The sequence below is a fragment of the Felis catus genome, chromosome C1 (genome assembly GCF_018350175.1).
Source record: "Felis catus isolate Fca126 chromosome C1, F.catus_Fca126_mat1.0, whole genome shotgun sequence".
NCBI lineage: Eukaryota > Metazoa > Chordata > Mammalia > Carnivora > Felidae > Felis > Felis catus.
In genome coordinates, this window is record NC_058375.1 from 8421128 (window position 1) to 8443668 (window position 22541).

Below are 22541 nucleotides of genomic sequence, written 5' to 3' on the forward strand. Positions count from 1 at the left end.
GCACAAGCGGAGGAGGGGCAGAGAGGGAAGGAGACACCATCCGAAGCAGTCTGAGCCACCCAGGCACCCCGAGAGGATTTGCGTTTCTAACAAGGGATGCCGATGTCCCTGGTCCTGGCACCAAACTTTCAGCACTGCTGTTTCAAGCCTGGTGTCCTGTCCACCACTGCCTCCCAGCCAGGGAGGGAAACAGAACGCTAGCCACTGACCTGCTCACGTCCCGGTCTGACCCAGTGGGAGGCGTGTGCAGGTGTTTCTATGGCGGAGGGCCCAGCGCCGCCAGCTGTGTGTATCTCCCTGCTCCCACAGACCCCCCTGAGACCCCACGGCAACCCAGCAGGCCCTGCAGTCAGCCAGGTCCTGGCATCTCCTCCTGGGGCAAGTTGATCAACGTCCACACCCTCCTTGTCTGGAAAACAGCCATCAGGACAGGACCTCCAGGGAGCCAGGAGGGAGGTGTTAAGGACACAGCACTCAGCACAGCACTAAGGAAGCAGCACTCCATCAGTGGTGGGTTTTTATTGTGGGTTTTTTTTCAGTTTATTTATTTATTTTTGAGAGAGACAGCAAGGGAGGCACGAGGCGAGAGGGAGAGAGAGAGAATCCCAAGCAGCCTCCACGCCGTCAGCACCGCCGTGGGGCTCGAATCCATGAACCGTGAGATCATGACCTGAGCCGAGATCAAGAGTTGGATGCTCAACTGACTGACCCACCAGGTGCCCCGATATTCATTATTATTATTATTATTATTATTAATTCTTGAGTTCTGGCTCTACAGAAAAAAGGGGAAATGGCCAAAAAATGGAATGGTCAAATGGTGATTTTTCTCTAGAATATAGCAAGGCCAGGTGGAATAGAGAGGAGAATCCCATATTCAGGTCTGCCCCAACCGCCCTCTCCCCAGCTCCAGTGTGCACGTGCACACACAGACAGACAGACAAACACGGACACACAGACACGCACCTGCACGCACACACCCACCCCCACATTCACCCACACACCTGCTGCCTCGAGGTACACCTGAGACCTTTTGTTAGTTGACCGATCGACGGTCTGACTCCCTTTCTCATTATAGGACACGTACAATGTGTTCTTGCACCCATACACCTGCAGGGTGAGGCCTGCGTGACACAGCTGTCCCCTTAGCTGTGGTGGGCAACCTCACACACACACTCCCGCTGATAATCCCCGATCGGACTCCGGCCTCCCCACTCCGTTCCTGCCCCTGCACACACACTCCCCACCGGTCCAAGCTTCATCTGAGATGCAGGAACCTGCGGAAAGAGGGTTGAGGGTGTCAGAAAGGACAAGAGCAGGGGTGCCCTGGTGGCTCAGTCGGATGAGCGCCTGACTCTTGATTTCAGCTCCAGTCATGATGTCATGGTTTGTGAGTTCAAGCCCTGCATCGGGCTCCGCACTGACAGTGGAGGCTGCTTGGGATTCTGTCTCCCTCTCTCTCTGCCCCTCCCCCGCTCACTCTCTTTCTCTCTCAAAAATAAATAAATAAACATTGGTTTAAGAAGGGACAAGAACAAACAGAAACCCATGGGGGAGGGGAAGGAAAAAAAGAAGAAGAAGGAAAAAAAAAGAGGTTAGAGTGGGAGAGAGCCAAAGCATAAGAGACTCTTAAAAACTGAAAACAAACTGAGGGTTGATGGGGGGTGGGAGGGAGGGGAGGGTGGGTGATGGGCATTGAAGAGGGCATCTTTTGGGATGAGCACTGGGTGTTGTATGGAAACCAATTTGACAATAAATTTCATATATTAAAAAATAAAATAAAATAAAATAAAATCTTGATTAAAAAAATCTCCCCCCCCCAAAAAGAAGGGACAAGAACAGAGAGAAGAGGATTCCCCTGGGCCCCCAGTGCACTCCACCCATTATCTTACTCAATGCCAAAGGCAAGGAAGGAAGGCAGGAAAGGGGGCCGTTTCTGGAGCCAATTGCCTGAGTTTGAGCCCTGCCTCTGACACTCACTTGCTGTGTGACCTTGGGCAGGCTACTTAACCTTTCCGCGCCTCAATTTCCTCATCTGTAAAGTGGAGATGATAAGTATACCTCCCCATAGGACTGCTATGAAAAGTAAGTGAGTTAAGGCTCATAAAGCATGCAGAGCGTCTGGCACACCACAGGCCCATGATAGACATTAGTGTGGTTATTATCCCCGTGATAACTCCTGCGGAAGAGACTGTGTCCTGTGCTCCTGCTGGGGAGCTGAGTTCCACCTGCAGTGAAAGTGGGGGGTGCAGATTGGAGCCAGGCTGTCTTACTACCCGCCAGGAACTTTTCCTGCTTTGCCAGAGCGGTCCCCTCTTCCCCCCCCCCCACACCGGCAGCTCCCCTAGCCTGTGCCTCTCAGTCAACTCCGTCCTTCCAGATGCCCAGGCCCCAAACCTTAGTGTCATCCTGACTCAGCTCTTTCTCCTACAGCGTCAGCCGACCCAGCGGCAAGCCCCACGAGCGCCACCTTCAAAGGCACCCGGAGTCTGCTGGCTCCGCAGCCCCCACCTGCCGCGCCGGCCCCAGCACCCTGCACTCCTTCGGGGTGGTCTCCCCTCTAGCCCCTGCACCTCCTCTCCAGGAACAACAGCCAGAGGGATCCAGCTGAATGTAAGTCAGATCGTGTCCCTGCTCTGCTTCAAACCCTCCGATGGCTCCCGTCTTGCTCAGATCAAAGCCAAATCTTTATGGTAGCCCCAAGTTCCTGCGTGCTCTGGCACCTGAACTTCTGCCCTCGCTCTCCCTGCTCTGGCCCCACTAGATTCCTGATGTCCCTCCAACGCCACCCTGCTCCCCCACTTCCACTGGGAATGCTCTCCCCCACAGATCCACTTGGCCCACACCTACCCTTGCTTCAGGTCTGTGCTCACAGGCCACCTCCTCAGCGAGGCCTAGGCTGACCACTCTGCTTAAAGCTGCAAACCACTCCCAACCAGCCCCAGCCTCACCCCCTGCTGCTTCGTCACTGTCTCACAAGCTATTATTCTTTCCCATTTACTAACTTATCAGTAAATGTATTTTCTTCTCCACTAGAATCTAGGCTCCACAGAGGCAGGAATACTGGCCTGCTACATCCCCAGTGCTTAAAACTCTGTCTGGAACATAGCAGGTGCCCGGTGAATGTTGAACGAGCGAATGACCCAGCAGAGCTTGGAAGGAGAGAAGCCGTATTCAGCTCCTCTCCTCCTCCCCTCTCACCCCTGGATGGTTTCTCCATGTGCCCACAGCAGGAGCTCAGTTAGAGGGCACATGATCTGGGTCTCCCTGCCTTTAATTCTGTGGTTGCTCAGATTTTTAGAACATCTTTTCTGAGCCATTTACATTTAGATTTTCACGGAGCAACTGTCTACTGGTAGAGAGAGAACCATGGTCCCCAGGCGGAGTAGCATTTGGGGTGGGGGTGGGGGGAGTTGCTCTAAGCCACTGCTGGGGCCAGCGAAGGGTTGTTCACGTCCAAGACAAGCCACAGATGGAAAAGGGAGGCAGTCAGGGGAGAGGACAGAGAGAAGAAAAATGCCTTTGTTACTCGTTTCTCGGTGCACCTACACTAGAACAAGAATAATGGAAATCAGACTAGAAGCTAGAAAAATCACCCACCGTCCTGACATCCTTCACAAATCGCACTGTGACATATTTATTTGTGATGACAGGCTCTGGGCAGAGGCTGGGGACAGTGGTTCCAGGGACACAGAGCAGGGGACCGAGTTACAGGACCACCCTTGGAGACCCCAGCCTCAGTGCCAATGTGCCAGGTGAGCCGGAGCAGAAGCGGTGCCAGCTTCCACTGAGGTCCCATCTGGAAAATGGGGCAGAGCAACCAAAGCCTGAAAAACACAGAGGCAGCACATTCAGGACGAGAGGGATGCTGGGTGGGTGAGAGGGAGGCCAGGCAGGCCGGGTGGGGGCCCGGGGCTTTGGCACCAGATGGTGGGCAGTTGATCTCCGCTCCAGGCTCCGGGCTCCGGACTAAGTGAGCTTGGCCATCTTAACCTGGGTTTCAGCTCTTACAAAATGGGATACACCTCTCACAAGGTTACTGTGGACATGAAATAATATAATATTTATGTATTTGCATTTAGATATTTAGGTATAATAGTACATATGCGTATTTCTATACAGCACATCTACAATTTAGCACATATAAATATCATTTTACGGGTGCAATAAGTCCCCTGCCAGTTTCCGACTATTCCTATTTCCATTCTACCAAAGGGAATAGCAGAGGAAGGAAGTAAAAGAAATCAGAATAAAAATACCTTTGGTCTCATGCACTTGACCAAGGTTTTGAACCCAGTACATGGAAGAGGAATCTCATTTAGAACATATCATTCAAGGGGAGACAGGGTGGCTCAGCGAGTGAAGCCACAGGCTCTTGATTTCAGCTCAGGTCATGATCTCACGGTTTGTGAGATCGAGCCCCACGACGGGCTCCGTGCTGACCGGGGGGGAGAGCCCACTTGGGATTCTCTCCCTGCCCTTTCCCCTGCTTGTGCGCTCTCTCTCTCTCTCTCTCTCTCTCTCTCTCTCAACCTCTCTCTCTCAATAAATAAATAAATGTTAAAAAAAAGAACATATCAAAGCACAAGAAAATGGTTGTTTTCCAGCAAAAAAAAAAAAAAAAAAAAAGCAAGCATTATAACATATCACACACTTCTTTCATCAAAATCAAGCTGAGGCAATTACCAAGCCTCTGAATGCTGCCCCCATTCATGCCCCCGCCGCAGGACTTCGCAAGCACAAATCCCTCCATAGAGTCTAAAATCCCGCCAAGTGGGGAACTGACAGTTCCGAAAATTGCAAGAACCCTGTGATGTCAGGAAACACGCGGCATGGGCGGTAAACAAGCGCCTGATTTCCATCTGCCTCCGTTTCCTCCCCAGGTGCCACCCTGGAAGGAACTGCCTGATCCCAGGGAGCACAGCCATGTGACGGCGTGCAGGGGTGTGGAGTGGGCTGCACGGGCTCTGCGGTCCAAACCCTGCTCACCTCCTGGTGCGTGTGAGCCTGAGCCGATCCTTTGGCATTTCCAGGCCTCAGTTTCTCCATCTGCGAATCGGGTTCCTGAGTCTCTACTTCCTAGGAGATGGTGTGAGACAACCAAATAGCACAATGCCTGCCTGGCACATAAGATGCTCTTATAGTGGAACCTGCAGGCACCCCTCGAAGCTCACTGGCATGCACCCTTCCTGCCAAAGCCAATGGCTTCCTACAGACAGGCCTTGGCAGGTCCTTCCCCAGAGCCTTCACTCACTGCCTGGACCCTTGCAGCAATCACACGGATGACAGTCAAGAATCGGCAGAGACATACCTGGCTTTTTTGTCCCTCGGAGGGCAACTCCACTCAAAGAAGGTTCCCAGAGGCCCCCAGGAAGTGAGCCCAGCTGCCCACGCCCATCACCTGCTCATTAACGCCCCCTACATTGGGTTCCTTCCCTTACCTCTTCCCACTTCTCTTCCCCCAATGAGTGTTCCCTGGGCCCGCCTCTGGGGAAACTTAACCTAAGACAGGGCTCGATACATGTTGGCTATTAAAATAGTAAGAAGGGGAGCATGGCCGGCTCAGTGGGCAGAATATGTGCCTCTTGATCTCAGGGTTGTAGGTTCAAGCCCCCTGGTAGATATAGAGATTACTTAAAAATAAAGTTTTAAAAAAAATAGTAAGAAGAAAAGGGGCCAATAATATGGCAGCATCTTGAGGCTGAGATCCTAGCAGACATCTAGTTAGCGTCCCTTCTAAGACTCTAAGAGAGTCGGCTGGAGACCACTGGGGATCCCCCGCAGAGACGAGGTGGGGGGGTTTCGTTATTGTTGGGTTTTCACTTCCCAAAGATTTACAGAAACAGAAATAAGTTGGTCAGGCCCTGGTTGGGGGTAGAAACAAAACCTGTTTTAGATCGAACCAAAGCACATTCCCGAAAGTATTGTATTACAGGAGATCTTTATAACAAACCTATAGTGAACTTTTCCCCCTCTTGTGGGGAATGTGGTTCCTAAGAACTACCACCTAGTTCTGTTCCAGACCTGTCCTCACGCTCCCGGGAAACTACAGGAAGGCACTTAAAAGCTGATTCTTTATGGCTTTCTGTTTTGGTCTTGCTGATGTAATCATGACTGTACATGAACAATTTCTCCTAAAGGTCAATGAGGTTTCAACAAGTCCTGGGGATGCCCCCCCCCCACTATTGGTTGCAAGCCCTCACTAAGAGGGTTATTGCTCATGCACTTACTCATCACACATTTATTTGGGGCCAAGGAAGGGACAGACAGGGTGCTGGTGGCTTTGGGGGTGGGCGTCAGCCAAAGAGAGATGGCAGAGGTTGGTTTTGTTCAAATTTTCAAGGGAATGCGGAGGAAGAGAAGAAAGTGGCTGGACAGACAGCCGGGAGTGCAGACCTTTGTAAGACAAGTAGGGAAGTGGAAGGGACCCAGACAGGACCATCAGCCAAGTCAGAGGAAGAACATCAAAGAGATGGGGGCAGAGTGGGGAGGTTTTTCACTATCAAATTGGAAAAGAAATTCATGATAATACACAGTGTTGTTGAAGACACGGGGAGTCGAGCGATCTCTACTGTGAGCTGTGGTTGTAACTTGATACAACTTTTCTGGAGGACAACGTAGTAAGTCATGTGTATCCCAGAGCAATTTTTCTCTCGTTCATTTATCGATAGATTTCGCTTTTGAAATGTTCTTCCTAATTTTGTTTCTAACAGGGGGAAATGGGGGGCCCCTGGGTGGCTCAATCGGTTGAGCTTCTGACTTCAGCTCAGGTCATGACCTCGCGGTTCGTGGGTTCGAGCCCCACGTCGGGCTCTGTGCCGATAGCTCGGAGCCCAGACCCCTGCTTCGGATTCTCCTTCTCTCCCTCTCTATCTGCCCCTCTCTCACTCACTCTCTCTGAAAATAAATAAACTTTAAAAGAATCCCAGCAATATTGGTTCAACAAATTATGGTTTTATCAAGACTGAAATAAAGGGAGAGCTGCTTAAATTGATGGTGTGAATGTTTATTGATATGCGAGAAGATTCGACAAATTCGGCCAACGGGAAAACAAGTCATGGAGCTATATGTCAAGGATGATCTCCATATTTTTTCTGGTTAAGTAGATACTGATTAAAATATACAAGAGCTGCAACACAGTATCAGTGGGGGGGGGGTCCTCTTGGTGATGGATGCTGAGGGTGTCTGTGTGGTGGGGCATCGGCTCCATGTGGTCCATTAGGACCTTCAGGTGATGCCCGTTTAGGTGATGCCAGCACCACTCAAACCCCTTCTAATGTGCATCCCTTTTGCAGACGTTGGAATTGCCGTCTCAAAAAACCCACTATATCTCACAGACTCCCTTGTATCTCGGTCACCTCAATGACCTTACAGCTTTTGAATACTTGTATGGACTGAATTGTGTCCTCCCAAATTCATACGTGGATGCCCTCACCCCCAGTGTGACAGGATCTGAAGGTGGGGCCTTTGGGAGGTGATTAGGTTAGATGAGGTCATGAGGGCGGGGCGCCATCATGGGCTTAGTGCCCTTGTAAGAAGAGACCCCAGACAGCTTTCGTCCCCTCACCCTCTCCCTGCCATGTGAGGACACAGCAGGACGGCAGCCATCAGGAAGAGTCCTCACCAGCAACTAGATCAACACCTTGCTCTCAGACTTCTCAGCCACCAGAACCATGAGGGACAAACATCTGTGGCTTAAGCCCCCCAGTCTGTGGTGTTGTGTTAGAGTAGCCTGGGCCAGTGCAGGTACGATTTCCATCCTTTATATGGCAAGCCAGACTTCTGAAGTCTGATTCCCTTTCATGTCTTAAAGGTAAACTTCGTTTCTAAATGCTCTGATCTCCACGGGGCTTGGCTGCTTCGGCTATTCTTGTCTGTTGCCTGTAGCTCCATTTCTGGGGAGTTCCGGTGCCCTGGAATCCAGTGACCCGGCAGGGCTCAGGGCCCCAGGGCTGCTGGTGTGGATGGGGGCAGCCGTGCCCTGATTCAGCAGCCGGGTCAGGGTGGCGGTGCTGTGGATCAGGCACCAGCCTCTAGAAGAACAGCCTCCCCCTTGGTGGCCGAGCTCTGCTGTGTGGTTGTAGAAATCAATGCTGAAAATTTCAGCTGGAATCTGCTCTTCAGCCCCTGATGATTCTACAGACCAATTGAGTCCCCTGAGAAATGTCCCCTTCTCTGCCCTGAAACTAGCCTGGGTGTCCTCACCTCGTGATGCCCGGCAGAGGAGCTGGGTGTCCCCCCACCCCCGCCTCGCCCCACCTATTTTACGGCAGAAACTCCAAACCCAGCTTTCCTTGGGGTCTTTTGATTCTCCAAAAGTCTCAACAGCAACTATTCCAGTCTGTTTGTCACCCTCTGGTCATAATTAATCCTAGCGCAAGGCGATCCCTCTGCCTGAACAGGACACTTGTCTACAAAGATCTGATTTCAAAGATCTAGATCACCATATTTGCATTTTTCTGATGTTTACTACCCTGTGTTACCGATATCATAAAAGAAGTTCCAGAAATAAAGGTATAACGTGTGAAGGTAGGACACAAGGCAGTGTAGGATGCTACACTGGACACAAGAACCCCATCTAGCAATCGGTTCCCTAAAAAGAGATGGTTGGACTTCACCACTGAGTCCTCTAGCTATGTGTCATCTGATACCACAGCGGTCGCTGACTACTGAGCACTTGAAATATGGTTACTCGGAATTAAGATGTGCTAAAAGTGTAAAATACACATCAGATCTCAAAAAGCTGGTACAAAAAAAAAACAAAAAAGAATGGAAAATGTCCCACTAATAATTTTTTTTAATGAATACATGTTACAGGTTGAAATGATACTAGTTTGGACATATTGAGTTAAATGAAACATATTTATTTCAAAAGTAAAGTTAATTTTACTTGTCCCTTCACTTTTCGGGTTTTTTTAAGTTTATTTATTTATTTTGAGAGAGAAAGAGACAGAGCAAGTGAGCGAGCATGATTGGGGAAGGTGCAGAGAGAGAGAAAGAATCCCAAGCAGGCTCTGCACTGTCAGCCCAGAGCCTGACTTGGGCCTCGATCTCACAAAACAGGAGATCATGACCTGAGCTGAAATCAAGAGTTGGACGCTCAACCGACTAAGCTACCCAGGCACCCCTCTCTTTCTACTTTTTGAAGGTGGCCGCTAGAAAAATTTTAATTCCATGTGTAACTGGCATTTTATTTCAATTGGATGGCCCTACCCTAAAGCATCTCAGAGATGGGGAGGGACAAAAGCCTCACTTTTGGGGTCAGGAAATGAGGACACTAAAGGGAGATCTGGGGATGGGCTGGGAAGGTAGCTTTTTTCAGAAAACTGGCAGTAACGGGGGAACAAAGACAATGGCTTGGGGGGAGGGGAGGGGAAGAGGAGACATATTTAAGGGTGGGGAATCTGAGGATGCTGGGTAAAGATTAGGACACACGAAAGGGAAGGCAAATCTTCCAGAGAAAGGAAGATACATTGAACCAGTCCCAGAGTGGGGATGCGGGACAGAAACAGACGCTGAAAGTCCCACTGAAGAGGAATACCTACGAGCATTGTTCCCTTAACTGGAAAGGCAGGCTGGAACAGTGCAGGGGAACACAGTAAGCCATGTCATGTACACACAAAGACTGGGAGTGAATCACTAGGAACATTAGCGCTCCCCAGGAGTGGCATTGCATTTTCCCCAATGCGGGTTTTTCTGTGCTTTCCCAGGTCCTCCAACAGATAGGTATTGATCTTGTAATTAGAAAAGCAAATAAAAAAATTTTTTTTCAAGACTCCAAGAAGCCTGAGGAGCTTCTGGATTGGAGAAGGACACACAGAAGGCAGTTGTTCTGAGTCCCCTGGAGATTCACCCCAGGCTGAAGAATCAGAATCTTGAGGAGGGGGCTCCCCAGCTATTTGGAGGGAGCCCAGCTCAGAGCCTTTCTGGCTTTGCTGCGCAGCCCGTAAAGTTGCCTGGAGGTACCAGATGTGATGACACAGATGTGAGTACTGGGTCCAGGCTGAGAGGCTATCAGTGTCTTAGACTGAGGGCCCTTCCGGGGTTGCTGGCTCCACACCTGTTCTCAGGCAGCAGCAAAGAAGCCTGGGAGGGCTGCTGGGGCAAAGCCCACGAATGAAAGCCTCCCCACGAGACTTGAGGCTGAAGGAGGGGGGCAGCACCACCCTGGCAGGCCGCTGCACAGCGCCGGTGCCCTGGAACTGCCTGTTGCAGTCAACTAATTCTTCAAGCCCTCTGACCTTTAGTCCCCTGCTTCGTGGCAAGGGCTGCTTTGGGTCAACCCGGTCTACCTTGGGTTTAGGATAAAATGAGCTCCCGACTACTTCAGGGAGCGCTAACGATGTGCCCAGTCCCACTAAACCTTCACAACAGCTCTACTGTCCCATTTTACAGATGAGGGAACCGTGGCTCAGAGAAGTTAAGCCGTTTGCCCGAGGGAATTAAGGTCCGAGACTGATAACCAAGTGGCAAAATCAGAACTCTCATCAAGGTTGTTCACTGCAGAGCCCGTCCTGAGCTTTCTTTCTTTTTCAAAAACTCATCCAATGTTTACTGGATAACGAACCATTGCCAACACTGCTGAAATCTGCAACTCACCCACCCAGATCCCTGTCTTGGCCATCCCCTGAGAAGGAAGCCGGGAGCCAGAGGGAAGCCAGAGGGATAGGGGATGCAGGGAGAGGGAAGAGGAAAAGCAGGGAGAGGGAAGAGCTAGACAGGACGCAGGGCTACACTCCCAGGGACACACACACACACACATGCACACACACACTCACATGCACACACAGGCAAGGACCACGGGCGTCAGTCTCTGCCCCACCTGGTGACCGCAGGAACATCAAAGAAAGATCAGGCATCCACAAGACATTTCAGTCCTTCCTATCTTGATGTGTCTGTCGTGAGGCGCTGGACCAAGGTCATTGGACTCTGCCTTCAGGACACATTAGCCTTGAGCCAAGGTGGCTCTGATCGCACCCACCAACTTCGGAAACTTACTCTCCATGTCCGTGTAGCCATCACCTCCCTTCTTGGAGTGAAACAACTTCCCTGCTACCATCACTTCAAAGCCGGTGGTCTGCGGAGTCCCCTTGCTGCAGATGTCCAGGCTTCTGGGGAGCTCATCTTCTAACTTCTTGTGCTGCAGGTACTTGGATTTGTAGCTTCAAGCACCACAATAAATGACTCAGGTGGCAAGGACCATGGCTGGGGACCACAGCTTGGGCAGGGGCACAGACAGGTGACCTACCTGAGGCACGGACAGGAGAGCTCAGTCCTTGGCATGCATCTGAGTGTCATGGACACAGGGTTTGGACCTGAGGAGGAAAGTCCAGAATGTTGTGTCTCTCTCCTGTCAGAAAGGTGGAGAGTCCTGGGCTGGCCTCCTGAGGGGAGATGCTAGGCACGGGGTGGGGGGCTTTGAGGGGAGGGACCCCTGAGAGGGGGCCCGAAAGGTACCGTGTTCAATACAGCATCGTTTTCAACTTGTCAGAACTTGCCAAATGAATTACAAAATAAAACCCCAAATGACAGAATAATGAGCAATTCATTTGAAATGTAAAATAAATAGGTAAATCTCTGGTGAGAAGGCAGAATAAATGGCATTCAGATGACATTTGGTGATTAAATTAAACAGTAATGAACTTGTGAGTAATGTGCCCAGAGATGGCTAGGGAGGGTGATTTTTTTTTTTTTCCTCAAGCCAAGGACTTAAAGCTCCAGCTGTTCCCAGTTCTCATGTCTGGGAGCCTAGCTGGGGGTCAAGGGAGTCGGAGGGGAGCAACTGACCCACCCACTCCACCAGAGACCCAGCCTGGAGTGGGGGGCCAGCCTTGAGCTTTGAGGGACACAAGCCCAGGTCTTTTGTACTAGGGGAAACTTCCAGACCATCTAGTCTGCTTCTGTCATTTATACTGTGGGAAGCTGAGACCCAAAAAGGTCCAGAGACTTGTCCAAGGGTGACCAGTAGAGCAAAGACCAAGGTCTTCTGACCTGCCTACTTCACCATATCTCTTCTCCCCCCATAATAGCTGGTCCCCAGTATGACCAGAGATGACCCCCAATAACCACACCTCCTCACATCCACACCCTTATGTGGTGCCTCCTTTCGAATCCAAGCTGGACTGTGACTTGCCATGGGCCAACAGAACATGATGGAAGTGATGCTGTGTGACGTTCAAGGCCAAGTCACAAGAAACCTTGCAGCTTCTACCTAAGACTCTTAGAACACTCATTCCAGGGAAAACCAGCCACCATGTAAGAAGTCCAACTACCCTCCATGCTGTGAGGAAGCCCAAGCTAGCTACATGGAGAAGCTGCATGTAGAGGGAGAGATTGGTATTCTGGCATCTCAAATAAGGCACCAGGTGTGTGCATGAAGAATCCAGCCCTGCCAACCTGTACACCACGGGGCTGTAACCACATGAAAGTCCCCAGGAGAGGTCCACCCAGCTGAGTCTAGTCAACCCACAGCAATGTGAGAGTTAATAATAAATTTTTGTTTCCAGTTATTGTGATGGGTTAATTTGGTGTGTCAATTGGGCTAAGGGGTACCCAGAAACCTGGCAAACATTATTTCTGGGAGTGATGTGAGCCACCCAGCCACGAAGCTGGGTGTGCACAAACACTCCATCATCAAATGGAAGTGGTATATACAAGATTAGGACCAAGCAGGCCCTGAAGGCATAGGCAAATTGCATGAAGAAATGGCCCAGATGCCCAGGCCCCCCCCCTTGCTACACCACTTTCTCTCACCCAGCCTGCATCTATGGTCTCATGGGGAGCTCCCTACGATGGGTTGACAGAGGAAGAGGAGACGCAGGCCTGGTTTACAGATGGTTGTGTGCAACATGCAGGTGATATTCAGAGTGGACAGCCGCAGCACGACTGCCCCTCCCTGGGACATCCCCGAAGGACATGGTGAAGCAAAATCTCCCAAAGTGGGAAGACAAAACGGCAAAATTTTGGCCATGGCATCTTGTTGCCTGCTTTTCTTGGAAGACAAAATGGCCAGACATATACTGGTTCATGAGCTGTGGCCAATGGTTTAGCTGGATGGTTGGAATGAACATGGCTTAAAAACTGGTGAGAGGGGTGCCCGGCTGGCTCAGTTGGAGGAGTGTGTGACTCTTGATCTTGGCACTGTGAGTTTGAGCCTCCCATGGAGTAAAGAGATTACTTAAAAATAAAATATTTTAAAAAGCGAAAACAGGGGGACCTGGGTGGCTCTGTCAGTTAAGCATCAGACTCTTGATTTCATCCCAGGTCATGGTCTCACAGTTGTGAGATTGAGCCCCCTGTCCATGCTGGGCATAGAGCCTGCTTAAGATTCTCTCTCTCTCTTTCTCTCTCTCTCTCCCCTTCCCCCCACGCATGCTCACATTCACTCTCTGTCTCTCAAAAACAAACAAATAAAATAAAATAAAATAAAATAAAATAAAATAAAATAAAATAAAATAAAAATTGGTGACAAATTTGAGGAAGAGGTATGTGGATAGTCCTCTCTGAATGGGCAAAAAAAGTGTGAAGATATTTGTGTTGTACATGAATGCTTACCAAAAGGTAATCTCAGCAGAGGATGATTTTAATGACCAAGTGGCTAGGAGAACACCTTCTATGAATACCAGTCTCTCTCCTTAGACAACTTTGTCATTGCCCAGTGGGCTCACGAACAAAATGGCCATGGTGACATGGATGGAAGTTGTTTCTGGGCTTGGCAACATGACTTCCACTTACCAAGGCCAACTTGGCTATGGCCACTGCTGAGTGCCCAATTCACCATCATCAGAGACCAACACAGAGCCCCCAGTAGGGCACCATTTCCCAAGGGGATCAGCCAGCGACTGATGGCAGGTTGGTTACACTGGATCACTTCCATCACAGATGGGGCAGCTTTTTGTCCTTACTGAAATAGACACTTATTCTGGATATAGACTTACCTCCCCTCCATGTAACACTTCTACCAAAATTACCATCCGTGGATTTAGAGAGTACCTTACCTACTGTCACAGTATTCCACACAACACTGCTTCTGATCAAGGAATTAACTTACAGCAAAAGAAGTGTGGCAATGAGCTCATGATCATGGAATTCATTGGTCTTATCATGTTCCCTACCATCCTGAAGCACCTGACTCGATAGAACAGTGGAATAGCCCTTTGAAGACTCAATTACAGTGTCGACTAGGTGGTAATACTTTGTAGGGCTGGGGCAAGGTTCTCCAGAAGGCTATATATGCTCCAATATATGGTGTTGTTTCTCCAATAGACAGGATTCACAGTCCAAACATCAAGGGTAGAAATTAGAGCGGCACCACTCGCTATTAACCTTAGTGACTCACTAGCAAAATTTTTGCTTCCTGTTCCAGAGACTTTATGCTCTAATTGGACTAGAGGTCTTAGTTCCAGAGGGACAAATACATCTACCGGGAGACACAATGATTCCATTGAACTGGAAGCTAAGACTGCCACCCAGTGACTTTGGGAACTTCAGGCCTCTGAGTCAACAGGCAAAGAAGGGAATCACAGTGCTGGCTGGGGTGATTGATCCTGACTTCCAAGGGGAAATTGAGCTCTTACTCCCCAAAGGAATATTGAAGAGTATGCCTGGAATACAGGAGATCCCTTAGGGCATCTCTTAGTGTTACCATGCCCTGTGATTAAAGTCAATGGAAAACTAGGGGCGCCTCGGTGGTGCAGTCGGTTGGGCGTCTGACTTCAGCTCAGGTCATGATCTCACAGTCTGTGGGTTCGAGCCCCACGTTGGGCTCTGTGCTGACAGCTCAGAGCCTGGAGCCTGCTTCAGATTCTGTGTCTCTCTCTCTGCCCCTCCCCTGCTCATGCTCTGTCTCTCTCTGTCTCAAAAACAAATAAAAACATTAAAAAAAATTGAGTCAATGGAAAACTATAACAACTTAATTCTGGCAAGACTATGAATGACCCAGACGCTTTAGGAATGAAGGTTTGGTTCACCCCACCACACAAAAGACCATGACTAGCTGAGGTGTTGCTGAAGGCAGGGGGAATACAGCATGTGTAACAGAAGTTAGTTATAAATACCACCTATGACCAAATGACCAGTTACAGAAATGAGGACTGTAATTACCATCAGTATTTCCTCCTTATTGTTATGACTATGTTTGTGTGTATATATATATACATGTATTAAGCAAATATCTCTCTTTTCTTTCCTCTCTTATTCCCTCGTCATATAACATAAGATGTACTGACTTAATGTCAGTTTTCACATATTGCTGATTTTACATCACACTATTTAAGTTGTGGCATATCCAGAAGAGTACACAACACTCAAAGACTTTACCTCTTCTTCTGCCGGAGGAGTTAGTGTGTTTTGCTCATATGCAGCCTAGTCAATCGTGTTAGGTAGAATTATGACCTTGTGATTGTCCTTATTTGGAGATTAAGTACAGTTTATGGAGATGGGTGTGGGTGTCAGGTTGACAAGGGGTGGACGTGGTGGTTAATATTGTGTGTCAGTTTGACTGGGCTAAGGGATGACAAAATAGCCAGTGAGATATTAATCCCAGGTTGTCTGTGAGGGTGTTTCCAGAAGACATTAGCGTTTGAATCAGTAGACTGAGTAAAAAAGATCACCTCTCAGACATGGTGGGCATCATCCAATCCATCTAGGGCAGGAATAGAACAGAAAGGCAGAGGAAGGGCAAACTTCCTCTCTTTGCTTGAGCAAGGGCATCCACTGTCCCCTGCCTCAGACGTTGGTGCTCCTGGCTCTTGGCCTTCAGTCTCTGACTGGCGCTTACACCACTGCCTCCCCCCAACCCCCACAATTCTTGGGCCTTTGGACTCAGACCTTATACCATCAGCTACCCTGGTCCTCAGGCCTTTGGACTCAACTGAATGACACCACCTGCTTTCCTATCTCTCCAGCTGGCAGGCAGCAGATGGTGGGACTTCTCAGTCTCCACAATCACATGAGCCAATTCCTATAAAAAAAATCTTCATATGTATATATCTATATCTATATCTATCTATCTATATTTAGAGGGAGAGAGAGAAATAATGTCCTATTGGTTCCGTTTTCCTGGAGAACACTGACTAAAACAGCTCCTAAGTTTGGGGACAGTTTGTTACACAGCAGTTTATAATCAGCATACAACTGACTTTCAAAAGAAGGAGAAGGAGTTATCAGAAAGCTATCGGCCAGGGTTCTTGGGGCCCTCCCTCTACATTTAATGTGGGGTCAACTTGAACCTAGATGTCCCATGGGAAACACCACTCCCAGGTCTGAGGGAGCCTGTCCTAGAGAAACTGACCCTTTGGTTTCCTTATTCATGTATTCAGCAGTCCCCCATGTAAGCAGTAAAGATAGGAGAGAAAAGCAGTCTTTGTCCTGGGGCTCACAGTTCACGAGGCAAAACAGACACAACCAGGTAACCCTGAGGGTTGTTGGAGAAACAAGGCTCTGACGGGAAGAACCAGGCTCAGCAGTGGCATTTGCCACCCTCCCACATCCTCACTGCGCCCTCATGACTTCCAAGGAAATGACGTAGGACAAGCACCCGGGGAGGCCCTCCGTGTGCCTACCTATGGCCTCTCTGGGGCGAGAGGATTCAATAAGAAAAATGTTCACAAATTACTTACTACAAGTGGGTGGTGCCTCGTGCTCGATGAATGGCAGCCATTGTTTTTACTCTGATTATTACCATTACTATTCACAAAAGTGGAGATGCTTTGGGGCACCTGGTGGTTCAGTCAGTTAAGCACCCGACTCTTGATTTTGACCTCACGGTTTGTGAGTTCGAGCCCTGCATTAGGCTCAGCGCTGACAATGTGGAGCCTGCTTGGGATTCTCCTTCTCTCCCCCTGTCTCTGCCCTTCTCCGGCTCATGGTCTCTCTCTCTCTCTCTCTTTCTCAAAAAAATAAATAAACTTTTAAAAATAAAGTGGAGATGCTTTACAAAGTTCTCCCACTTTTCCCCCAAATTAATGGAGAATCTATTGAGTATCTTCTAGCTGCCTACTTTGTAATCTGTCTACAACTGGATGCTTTCCAAGCCCCTGAAACTTAATGTCCCCAGATCTTCCTCCTCTCATTTTTTCCCCCCAGTGCTGCTCAACCTGATTTCCTCGCTCTGTCAGTGGCTCCAGCATCCATGGCTTGGGGACACTAAAAGCTGGGAGAAGGGACAGGGTAGGCAGGAGCTCTGGGGGGATGTTGGGAGAGTAGGTTTCCAACTAGGAGGACTGGGGGATGCCCTAGATCTACAGCCCTTTCGGGGGTCACTGGCAACACTTACATCTCCCACACAGCAGGATTAGCTTCCTGACCCAGGAAACAATCTCTCACATGGAAATCAAGCAAAGCCTCACTTCATTTTGCCAGAAGTGGCAGCCAGATGGATGCACTAAACCTTGGTCATGATGTGCTGTAGGAGTTAGGGCCGGGGGTGGGTGGGTATTCATACTCAGTTAACTGTGATCCCTTCCAGTTGGAAGATGAAACTTTTCCTGAAGCTTTTCACCCCCAGAAACCCTCCTGATCCTCCTCCCTACTCCTTGTGACTATACCCATGTGATGGATGCCATGGCATCCCACCCATGCCTCTCGGCGCTCGCCTTGCCTCCACATGCCAAAGCTGCTTACTGCCCAGCTCAAGGGAGAGGCCAGCCCACCTGCCATGGGAAAACCGGCACCAGAGACCCCTGTAAGGAACCGCACATCCAGATGGGGCCTAGGAGAGGCAGCCATCAAGGCCCCCTGATGAGTGACAGGGCTGGGAGCTCAGGTACAGGCAGAAAGCAGCGCAGTCAGCCAGGTGAGGGTTCAAATCCCTCCTCTGCCTCTTACTGAAAGTGCGACCTTGGGCAAGGCTCTCAACCTCTCCAAGCCTCAGTTTTTACCTCTGCAAAATGGGGATGATGACAGTCAGTCATGAGGCTATGTATGAAAAGTGTTCAGCATGCAACAAGTGCTTTATTATTATTTCTGCTGTTGCTGCTGCTGTTGTTGGTTTAATTCTAAAGAAGAGGTGGGCTCTGTCCCCCATTGTGAATTTCATCACTTGGAACAACTATCTCTCCCAACCCAGGGACTCCAGGGACTCATGTCCAGCCTGCCGGATTTCTGACGCAGAGACAGGGAGGGCAGGGCTGGAGGGGAAGCCAGCTGCAGACCGACAGCCAAGGGCAGAGGCTCCTGGAAAGACGTGGCCAGGGGGAAAGAAGGACGTGAGTTTGAACAGCATTTTCAAAGAGTCAGAGTCACCAAGAGATGAGATGGTGTTTTCATCTGGGAAGTGGGGAGGCCCTGCTCCCATCCCCCTTCCCCAGATGCTACACATGTACACACTGAGGACAGTGACCTCAGTTTCCCCAAAGCACCTGGAGGTTGCTGGGGAAGGGGGACAACCCATAGTAGGGAAGAGTTTGGAACCTCCAACTGGAGGTCTGTCTTCATCCCCTGAGGTCGATAGTGTTAAATTGGGGGTGCTGGGCCTGCCCACCCACCTCTAAGTGGGAGGGTTGTGGGGCTAAATCAGGGTGAAAGCTCTCTGGGGTGTGGGTGTTCCGGTGCTCTTGGGCAGTGCAGCATTGAGGCGACTTCTGTGACCATAGATAATAGCCCTATGAAGCCATTAAGTTATTACCGTTATCATTAAGATACTTTGTGTCACTGAACTTAACTCACATGCCTGCCCCCAGTGATAGGAAGGGATTCCAGAGCAAACACTTGGGGGGGGGGGTGAGGGTCCTGCACCAGAGAGGGTGGGACTCTCCTTTTTTCTTTCCCAAAAGAGGCTTTGACCTCTCTACCCAGTGACTCCTTCTTAAACCTAGAAATTATTGGGAAGGAAAAAGAAATGTTCCTGCTAGTGAATTTTCGTGAGTGTGAGAAACAGGAAAATGCTCACCTACTCTCATTAGCCCCCAGTGTGTCTGTTCTGAAGTGTGCCAGCACAAGGACATCTGTGTTGTGACCTCAGGGCCTTTGCACATGCTGTTCTTCCTGCCTGCATACTCTTCCCCCAAGATATACACACAGCTTACCTCTCATTCCCTCAAGTCTCTATTCAAAGGTCCTCTCCTTAGAGCCCTCCCCCAACCACCCTTCTAAAGAACATCCCCAGGGGGCACCTGTGGCTCAGTCAGTTAAGCGTTCGACTTCAGCTCAGGTCATGATCTCATGGTTCATGGGCTCGAGCTCCACGTCGGGCTCTGTGCTGACAGCTCAGAGCCTGGAGCCTGCTAAGGATTCTGTCTCCCTCTCTCTACCCGTCCCCTGCTCATGCTCTGTCTCAAAAATAAATAAGCATTAAAAACAAAAATTAAAGAACATCCCCAATGCTCTTTATCTCCTTATCTCACTTAAATTTTTCCTAGTTCTTGTCACTGTTCCTCATCACATTACATATTCATTGGTTATGGCCACCTCAGCCACTGAAGTCAGCATTCCCAGAGGGCACGAGTGCTGTCTTACTCACGACTGTATTTCCAGCACCTGAAACAGAGCTACACACACAATAAGTGCTCAGCAATATATACAGAAATCCCAGTCTCCCTCTACTCCTGTTGGAACCCAAAGGCACAGGGCTCCACCTCAGCCACTTGGGCCACAAGCCCAGGCATCATCCTGGATCCCCCTGTGTGCCCACTCCCTGAACCCAACTGGCAACTCCTATTGGCTCTGTCTCCAAAACCTATCCCAAAATATGCTTCCTCATACATCCTGTCCCTAAATTCCTTTTCCAAGTCAACTCCCTACTGCTTCCAGCATCCCTGCCCGCTCAACAGCCAGAGGGATCTTTTAAAAATATAAATCAGATGTGGGGTGCCTGGGTGGCTCAGTCAGGTGGGCAACCAACTTCAGGTCATGATGTCACAGATCATGAGTTCTAGCCCCGTGTTGGGCTCTGTGCTGACAGATCAGAGCCTGGAGCCTGCTTCAGATTGTGTCTCCCTCTCTCTCTGTCCCTCCCTCACTCACGTTCTATCTCTCTCTCTCTCCTTCAAGAGTAAAAAAAAAATTTTTTTAATATATAAATTAGACGTGACCACCTCTCCCTTGCTTAAAAGCCTTCAGTGGCTCCCATACCAGAAAAAAAAAAATTTCAAACTCTTTGCCTGCTGACTTCTCTGACTTCATCCCGCACATTTCCATGTACGCATCCCTGCACAAGCTCTCCTGTTGCTTCCCAAGCATACCAGCGTCATTGTTTCCACCACAGGACCTTTGCACTTGCTATTTCAGAAAACTCTACTGATCCTTGCCAAACCAACTCTGCCTTATCATTGGGCTCTCATGTCAAATGTGTTTTCTCCGAGAGGCTGCCCTTGGCCACCAAACACACCCCGCCCCACTCCCAGTCACTCCCACTGCGTTACCCCACTTGCTCCCTGCATCTCACGGAACATCGTCTGAAACAGTCATGTTTGCCTGTGTGTTGATCAAGTGTCTCTGCCATTGACTGGAATGGGGAGACTTGGAGCAGAGAAAACAGGTGTGGAGGGGGGCAGGTGCAGAAGGAGGATGGCAGGTCCTGCTTGGCTTTGTTGAGTCTGAGGGGCATGGGGTTGTCCAGGTGGGGATGCCCAATGGGCAGGAGGATCTGTGGGTCTGGAATTCAGGAAAGTGTTCGGACTTAGAGACTGGGATCTGGATACGCGCTCTGAGGAGGGCATGAAGCGTGAGAATGGATGGGGAGATGAGCACAAGAGGTAGCTGGAAGCCACAGAAGGTTCTGAGCAGTCGACAGAGAAACCTAGAGAGAGGAGCTGGTCAGACGGGCCAGTGAGGCAGCAGGGCCTGTGCCCTGGGAAACCCGGCCTGGTGGTCCATGCACCAGGGATGGAGAGGAAGCCACAAAGGCAGGACCCCCATCATGTGATCTTTTAGGACAGCATCCCCTTCCCTTCTGCAGGCAGGGGTCTGAAATGTCATCCAGACCACAACTGAGGCCCCCATTCCAGCCATTCTCTTCACTCTGCTCCACAGGAACAGCCCCACCAGGCCCTTGGACATCAATTCTCCTGACCCTCGGCTCTTACAGAGCCCCTGCCAATCGATCGCACTGAATCGAGTCAGTGGGGCAGGTCCAGAGGGCCTCAGGCGGAGAGATCATCACAGTGCTATTGCTGCCAATGTGTGCAGGGACAGATTTTTCATTAACCTCACGGCCCCCTCCTGGAGCACCCCCACTTGGCTTCAAGCCACAGTCTTCCAGCTCCTAATTCCTCTTTGTCCCTGGCTCCTTGCTGGTGAGCGCTGAATTGGGGAGCACACTGGGCCGGGTGTCAAGGGTCTTGGGACGTTGACCCTCTTGCAGAAAAGAGCCAAGGGGAGGGCAGCTGGAGCCCCTCTGTGCCAGTCAGGCCCAGTTCCAGGGAGTCAGGAGACACAGAAGGGGAGAGTGGCCATCCCAAGGGCCCCAGTAAGAGCCTCAGTTCCCAGGGCATTGGCACCAACGTGTCAGGAAGGGAAGCATGACCTAGAAGTTAAGGCTGGGGCTCTAGGGCCCTGATTCATCTCCAAATCCCTGAACTGCTACCTCCTAGCTGTGTGGCGCCTTAGGCCAGTCACAGGAATCTCAGCCTCTCCATCCATAAAATGGGGATAATAAATAGCACCTACTCCCATAGGGCTACAGCAAGGGTTAAATAAGATAATGCACGTAAGATGCTCAGTATGGTGCCTGGCACGTAATATGTGCTTGAGAAATATCAATATTCATTATGATTTCATCTGTGAATCCCTTTTAGAATGAGGCAGAGGTGGAGGAAAAAGGACCATAGGTTTCCCCAGGATATTATCCCCAATTTTATTTCCTCCCAGATTGTTTGGCTTCAGGGGAGCCTGTGTTCAGTGTTACCCAGAACATTCTCCAGAGTCAGCTGACCAAAGGCTGGAAACACGTTGCTGCTCACTACAACCCCCTCCCCCAGAAAAGGTGTACCAAGGTGCCCAGACCAGCCCCACCCCTTGGCAACACCCTCCTCCAGGGAGCCAGGACCTCATTCCAGGAAAGACCCCAATCAGGAGGTTCCTGGCCACATTGGGAGACTCTGGACACTTCAGGTTCTCCAACGGAGCTCTGAAAGGCATGGCTCTGGCTCTCTCTCTCTCCAGATGGAGCAGTTTCTGTGTGACAAATCATAGATTTCATGACATCTCTCCTGGGTGGGCAGGGGGTGCCTCTTCCAGAGGAGGTCTGGGCCCAGGGAAATGGCTGCTGGTAGCTGCTGTCACCACCACCCACCCACCCTCCCCGGGGTGAGCAGAGCTTGTCTCTGCTTCTTCGTATAGATTTCAAAACCTGAGAACCGGGTTGAGCGCTTGCCCAAGGCTGTACATCCATTACAGGAGGAGAGAGGGTCTACAGCCCAGCTTTCTGGCTCCAAGTCCAGTGCTTTCTCAAGGGTGGGGAGGGGAAGGGATGAGAGCCTCTGGGGGAAACGACTTGGTCACCTGCTCTCAGTGGCCTGAGGCCCTTGGATACCTGGGTCCCCACAGGGGCTGGGTCCCTTGGTCTGCCCTGCAGGAGGACCCTATAGCGGAGGAAGCAGAGACAC

The 22541-nt window shown here is 50.2% G+C and overlaps 1 protein-coding gene across 1 annotated transcript; it reads right to left on the bottom strand.

Moving 5' to 3' along the window:
- Positions 1 to 10898: 10898 nt before the first annotated feature.
- On the bottom strand, positions 10899 to 11200 carry LOC101098881 (selenoprotein W-like). The gene is given in 1 exon segment (XM_045034854.1): positions 10899 to 11200. A coding segment is annotated over 1 exon segment (258 nt). The 3' UTR covers positions 10899 to 10942.
- Positions 11201 to 22541: the final 11341 nt, after the last annotated feature.